The 7540-nt window shown below is 36.8% G+C and overlaps 1 protein-coding gene across 1 annotated transcript; it reads right to left on the reverse strand.

The window, feature by feature from the left end:
- Window positions 1-350: 350 nt before the first annotated feature.
- vax1 (ventral anterior homeobox 1) lies at window positions 351-7125 on the reverse strand. Its single transcript, XM_049008509.1, has 3 exons — window positions 6905-7125; window positions 4663-4850; window positions 351-2292 (listed from the first exon to the last, which is right to left on the reverse strand). The coding sequence occupies exons 1-3, from the start codon at window positions 7119-7121 to the stop codon at window positions 1762-1764; spliced, it is 936 nt and encodes a 311-aa protein (XP_048864466.1). The 5' UTR covers window positions 7122-7125; the 3' UTR covers window positions 351-1761.
- Window positions 7126-7540: the final 415 nt, after the last annotated feature.

Raw genomic sequence — 7540 nt, forward strand, 5'->3', positions numbered from 1 at the left:
AATCACAGGTAGCTTGTTTTTCTTTCCTAACTGCTAATCTCATAAATTATATCCAGATGAGATGTTGTTTGGGTTTGTAAATATCACTGTAATGAATCCACCTTCATGTTTGCATTCAGTTAATCCTTTGTTCTTTAATTACACTGAGGAAATGATCCTGCGAGTAGTAGCAGAGTTCACACGTGGATTCTTGTGCCTCGGTACACATGCACCTTCATGAGAGCAGAGTGACGCATAGAGGGGATATACTTCTCGTAATTATAACCAGGACTCAGCGCAGGTTTTCAGTGTACAACAGAGAGCTGTGGACATCAGGGACAGCACAAAATTAAACAAAAAACACAGCTGGCTGTTTTTAGTCATATATATAATATATATCCACACTCATACCACATGATCACAAAGTTCAACATATTTGACAACAACAGCACCAAAAGCCTTCTCTGATGTATGACACACCTTCACAGCCATCCTTTCACTGTTTTTCAAATATACTAATCATCTATTAATTACAGACATGAATAATTTACAATAAAATAACAATTTTAGGTACAATTCTCATTTTCCTTTACGTTATACTACAATAATTTTACTAAGCAACTCTTGTTCTTAATCTTCCTGACCTGAAGTTGATGGTATGGTTTTTAAAATCTTCACATCTCAGAAGAGTCATATCTTTTAAAAATTGCAAACCCTTGCATCTGTTACAGTTATGCTCTCAAAAACTCATTTTGCACCAAATAACATTAATATATTCAAGGCCATGAGCAGCTTGCAAAAGTTCAAAAGCTCTAAGACAACCACGGTCCATGCACCTCTTCTTATCCCTTCTTGTAACTTTTTGAGTCCTGAAAGGGACTGAAACTCACTTGCAAATGTCATTTACACATGGCAATCAGGACAACAATTCTAATACTTTAATTACAGATAAAAAGTCAAATACTGCATGTTTAAGACATAAAAGTTACACATTTAGACCGTGTTTAAATAAAGTTGGGAAAACCCTCACAAAACCATTATGAAAACAACATACATACAACAGTTTAATCATCATGTAACATTCTTATTCTGTTTGTTTTGGTCAATAACTGGTCAACGAAAGACCATCATTTAGTTTACTATTTTGAAAAATCAAACATTAAGAGGAAAATGGAAGTTGCTAGATCTGCATTTTCTCTTGGATTCTGAGGAATGTGGGGGGCTGAGAGCATTTCCTGCTTTTAGGAGCTTCCATATTATTTCTACATATGTTTATGATGTTAGTTTAGAAAAAAATAAACTACATAAGCACAAGTTTACACAAAACCGAGTTGCTCAAAGGTTTCTGTGACTGTGCATTTCTCTGAAGTCTTGATTTTGTTGAGTAAGTAAACTGAAACAGGTTCATTTTCTAAGCTTCTTTGCTGCGATAATATCCACCTTTTTAATCTTTAAAATTATAACAAAAATATCTACTTAGAAAAACCACAACTAACTGAAAATATAATTTAAATGATCTTTTTCATACTTTTGTAATCTCTTGGTCGATTGCTCCATGAAGCATTTGTATTTATTACATGCAGTTAAAAGTTTTATTTAGTGCAAAAAGCTTTGAAAATCTCTCTGTTTTGTTGAGAATAAACAAGTTAATGTTGGTATGTGTTCTCTGAGGAAACAGTGTGTGGCATCTGAACAACAACCAATAAGAACCAGCACACCAACATAAAAAAGAAAGTAAAGTTAACAAACATGGTGACAGAAATAGACACAGCTTTTTAAAAATCATTCCAGCACTTTCTTGTCCATGGATTCCTTGCTGTTGTTCCGGGAGTAAGGTTCGAAGGCGGATGAGCTCAGGTAGCGAGCAGAGAGTTCCTGCAGGTTCCCTGCCAGGGAGCCAGCCATCGCCAGTGGGTTGGAGGAGATCCGGGTGGCCACAGTGCTCAGTAGAGACGGCATGGAGAAGCTGAAGAGACCGTGGGCAGGCGGGGAGCTCTGCATGCCCGTGGCTGGCCCTGAGCTGGTGACTGTGGGCAGCGGAGGGCTCCCTGCCGTCCCTGAGCTGCTGCTACTACTGCTGCCGCCATTGGCGATGGCCATGGATGGGCCGCGCAGGGCAGAGCCCAGGGTGGCACCACTGCCGCAGTGGGGCAGGAGACCCGGCAGGCCAGGGGGAGTCAGCAAGCGGCCCTGTTCGAGCAGCCTGAGCACGCTGCAAGTGGCCGCCGTCTCCGACACCACTGAGCGCAGCTCAGAATCCTTGCCTTGGTCCTTCTTCTGTTTTGTCCGCCGGTTCTGGAACCAAACCTTTACCTTCAAGGCCAGACCAACAAAAACAAATGACAAGAGGAAATATACACATAGGAATGATGTGTCAGTATTGATACACAGCTCTGTGTCCCAGTTTCCTATAAATAACACCGGCACACATTGGGTTTCAGTATGTGCAATGAAACCACCAAACAGAAAACTCTACAGCGAATGCTGGGGTCATGAAAAACGTTTTTGCGAAAACAAAATGAGAATGTCAGATAACAACTGTTAATAATGTATACACAAGCCAGTGCAGTCATACAAAACGAAATGCAAATACCACCCTATTATGGGATAAAGCATGTGGGTGAATTAGCTGGATAAACAGGAATATATGGTGCTGAAAAGATTAAAAAGGCTTAGGAGAATGTTGGAATCGAAAATTTCATGCACTGTATGGGAGCAGTTGTCAATGCTTCATGCTAAACCCAGGGATCACTGTGATGGCTTTGTTTTGCTCAGAAGTGCAAAATGAAGACACTATTCAATGTAACCGGAAGAGATGTAGGCTTGATTAGCAGCTTGACCTTTGTGCTGTCAAAGGACTGCAATTTCTATCCCAAATCTCCTCAAGTACTATTTTTACACCACATGATTTGAAATAAGTATCGGCCTAAACATCAGCTCATACATGCAGCAATAAGAATGCTTTAGAACATCTTCTACTGAGGTCTTCCTAGATACATTTTTTTCTTATTAAATTGGTCAGTTCTGCAAATCTGCAAAGTGACTTCACTGCTCAGTATCACATTGCCTAAACCATTAACATCATTATAGCGAAAGTAATCAAAAAACACCCTTCAAAACATCATTGCGTGCATTGTGGTATATATTGCAATAAAATTATTCATACGAAATAATAAAAATTAAAAACAAGCAACTGACGGGAACTGTAAATAAATGAAACTCAATAGACAGCCACTGGACGTCATAATTAAATGTTAATGTGAAAAGAAACTATGATAGGCAAGGATTTCACGCATTTTCACGCATTATGTTTATTTAAAACTGGGCAATAAAATGTATTTTGCTATTCTAAAAATAATGTTTTCATTAATAACATGTATATAATAGTTTGTATTAATTTATTGAATTAAAAAAATAACTGCATGCAAAGACCAACGTCACTCCTTTACTATTTTTGTGTAATTCTAAGTCATTTCTAGTATTTTCCATACGTATTGGCTACTAATTATGCCATGGGAACTAGATGTAACGCGTGTCCAGCACAGCACATCTCCATATGTAAGAGCGATTGATACATTTACAAGTAGATATAATCCTGAATAACTGTATATATATATACACATAAACACATACAGTTATCTCAAACGCACGCAAACACACTCAAATTTTTTTCTGGAAACGGAAGAACACTTCGGAAATTTTTGATAACCGATAGTGATAAATCTACTGCCTTTGTCAAGATGCGCTGCATTGCATAATTTGAGAAATTTCTGTTCAATAGGCCTAATGTTCGCTTCAGCGGCAAAATGAGATGAGATGACAAAAACAAACATTTTCAGGGCTGATCACAAAATAACGGCCTGTTTTACTATATAATTACTTCTCATGAAAATGAAGGTCTTCTAGTATGACAGTTCTTATATATTTTAATCGCTATAAATATTGAAGCGAAAACTTCTACTACAAACTCTCAGAATGGAGAGGCGATGGGTTATGCAAATATGAAATATCTAATTACACAAATATACAAAGAAATACAAGTAAACAGTGAAATCAGTTCTATCGGCATTAAACAAGCTGGTTGCGTTTCGCCCGAAATTTTTACGTTGACCGCGGACTAAATTTTGTAGCCTATGTTTTTTTAAACACCCAGGAAATGTAAGGTGCAAATGCAGATCATCACAAATGTACACTACCCTTTATTTAGCCCGACAGGTACATGCAGATATATATATATATATATATATATATATATATATATATATATATATATATATATATATATATGCTTTATTTAGCTATGGAAGAGAAAGCCGATTTTAAGGAAAACGGTAGAGTGTGGAATGCTTAATTTATAGTAGCCTATGTTGTCATTTACTAGTCAATTCACTGCAATAGGGCACGACGCATTTCGGAAGCTACAGAAAATGTTATGTCTTTTTAATATAACATCATCAGCACTAAAGGATGTTTTTAAAAAGTTCATACTGAGTTTTAAATTAATCGTTTGGAAAAATTCACCTGACAAAACGTAGTGAATCGCATGTGGAAAACAAACCTATGACAACCTATAACATATCAAATCGCCTGATTACATCGACTTTCTACTATGTCTTGTTCAGATATAGACCTACTATGTATGAGCGATAAAAGAGGACATTGATTGTCGCTTTTCCCAGTTACCTGAGTTTCTGACAGATTGAGCTGGCGGGCCAGTTCCGTGCGCTCCCTTCCCACCACATACTGGCATCTCTGGAACTCCATCTCCAGCCTGTACAGCTGCTCGGCAGTGAAAGAGGTCCTGGTGCGCTTTGGTCGGTCCAAATCCAAGCCCTTTGGCAAAATAATTTCTCTGATGGACCCTTTGGCATCTGAAATACAATAGATAGTTATCATTGCCTTACTTCTTCCTCGCCGGGTATAATTCTCGAAGCTATATTCTAGATGTAGGCCTAATTATTGTACTGTTTGTTCGCCTTCTGTTGTCTGAATATCTGAAATCTCGACGAACGGCTATTTCTTATTATATTCCACATAAAATTTAGATACTACGCAACAACTGAGTGCTTGACGTATTTTACTAAATAAGTACGTAGGCTATATAGGCATCTAAAGCATGCATGGTAAACTGCGTTATTTTGATGTGCTTGAATACATCTGTGTATTTATGGCTGTTATGGTAGCTTAAAAACAACGCCTCAGGGAAAAAGGGCGGACAAAGTGCTGATATTAATAACTTTAGGAGACATATTTCAGAACACAATACAAATACTCATGAACGAGCATGTGCTACCTATAATTTACATCAGGTGTAATTTCAGTGCTTAACATTTAGAAAGAGACACATCCTTCACTAAAGAATTATGCAAATTTCAATATAATCAATAAAACAACAGGACATGAAATATAAAATATATAAAAAATAATGCATTACTTATATGTTATGTTAAAATATGTACTTTGATGTTTCATTTGGGCCCCAAACCAAATTACGCTGCTTCACAGAAACTCAAGTTATAGACAAGCAAAAAGCGCGCAGTAATTTATTTTATTTTAAATGTCGCAAAAAAGTGCGAAGTTTCTTCTGAATTTCAACAATAGGCCTAGAGCTCTAATTATTTTTCCGGTGTGGCTAAAAAAACCCACGTTCGTGAATGGAATTCATCGTGAACACCATATTATCGATTGAACAATTAGCAAGTTATTCTTAATTTATTCCTGATTATTAACTTTCCTTTACGGGAAGTAACTGTTAAGAGTATTTATTTATTTGGTAGTAGTGTCATATCATTAAAATATTTTGTCATTAGTTTTAAAACACAGTTCCGTTCATTTTTACAGGTTTATAAGTTTTGCTGTTTTCAATTTTAATTGTGCATTATTGCATCTAATAAATAGGCCTAGTTCATAATGTCTTTGTAAGGGCAAGTTATTTATTTATTGTTAAAATATTATAGCTGTGAAATTTATTAAGGTGATGCGGGATAATAGGATAATGATTGCTGCTTAAAAACTGACGCAGCACGAAAATACTGTATGTCATTAACTTGAAGTAAATATATAATACAATAAACGTGCATAAAATCCACTTATGTACACATATCTATTGTTTCAGGAATTCGATTCTAACGAGCAAAAGTGAAATTAGTTTATGTAACAATAAGACCGGGTGATTTATTTTTGAATCAGCCGTTTATGTTTTGATATTATACAGTACGGTAACTGCAACAGATACAAATAACAGATCGTTCACCCTAAACATTGAAGATTTTACCAGTAGTTAGGGAAATTTAAGTTTATACTATCATCACGATTTTTTTCTCAATTGTTTTATATTTAAGGTATAATTTAACCGTTTTTACTTAAAATATAATGAATTCGTTAATTATCTAAAATTTTACAGTTCAGCATCCAAAAACTGGGACGTGACAACTATAATTTATCGCTATATACAGATAGTTTAACTTCTGAAAAGCCACCCCAGAAGTTAAAGAACACGCATGCTGGCACACCACAAGGAGCACATAATATTTTTCTCTCTGTATAATGACTCAAAATATATTTGCAAACATTTTGTTGGGTATTAAAAAAAAATTCTCTTACGTGCAAAATATTTCCTGTAGTTTTTACATACACATAGATATTCGCACAGATAGGTGACATTAATGTCCAGCATCCCATCATTATACCCTATGCACATACATTACATACGTATTAAGACACGGGAGTTAAATCAAACAATTCAAGGCATCCTTATGTGCTTATGGCATCCATATGAAATCAGAAACCATTTGGTACACTAACATAATTCTACACGTGGATGCTGTGAGTCGTGTTTTAGAAGGAGGAAGCGTCCGCAGCATTTATAATAAAACACTCTATGATCAGCAGAACAGCACTGAAACAAAGCTAACAAACGTCTCACCTCTCACGAGGATTCGCCTGCAGTAATCCGGATCTGCCGAGTTCCCTCGGCTTTTCTCACAGTTTTCTGCTGTTCCAGAAGCTGGGAAAGTCTCCTGCTGCTCCTTCAGAAACGATTTGGAAATGTTTCCCTGGGAATCCTTTCCCTCTTTCCCATCCTTATGTCCATTCTTCAGCACCATCCCTGACTCGTTCTCTTGATTGTATCTGACCTCCATACTCACTTACCTCTCAAAACAATTTTTTTTTCCCCCCTGGGTGAAAAAAAACACCGATTGTTGAGAATATCGCTTGTTGTGTCGCCTCGATGATGCAGCTGTTCCTTTAGAACAGAACCTTTTAGACGCAGAGTCAGCTATCTAATGTCAGGCAAGATGTGTTCCTCATCTGTGTAGATTCGCAATTATTGTTGTCCAGACTCACTTGCCCAATGATCATGGACTTACCACTGCAACTCGACAGTGATTTAATGCGCTTGGCTTATTACACACACATCTACTTGATAGATGATCTCCAAATAATCAGACTCGCAGGCAGACGCACACTTGCTGTTTCAATTGATTACGGTAATTTTGCAGCCTCCACATTTACGTAACCTCATGAATTCACTAAATTGTTTGGGTAATATATCAGGTTT

The sequence above is a fragment of the Brienomyrus brachyistius genome, chromosome 3 (genome assembly GCF_023856365.1).
Source record: "Brienomyrus brachyistius isolate T26 chromosome 3, BBRACH_0.4, whole genome shotgun sequence".
NCBI lineage: Eukaryota > Metazoa > Chordata > Actinopteri > Osteoglossiformes > Mormyridae > Brienomyrus > Brienomyrus brachyistius.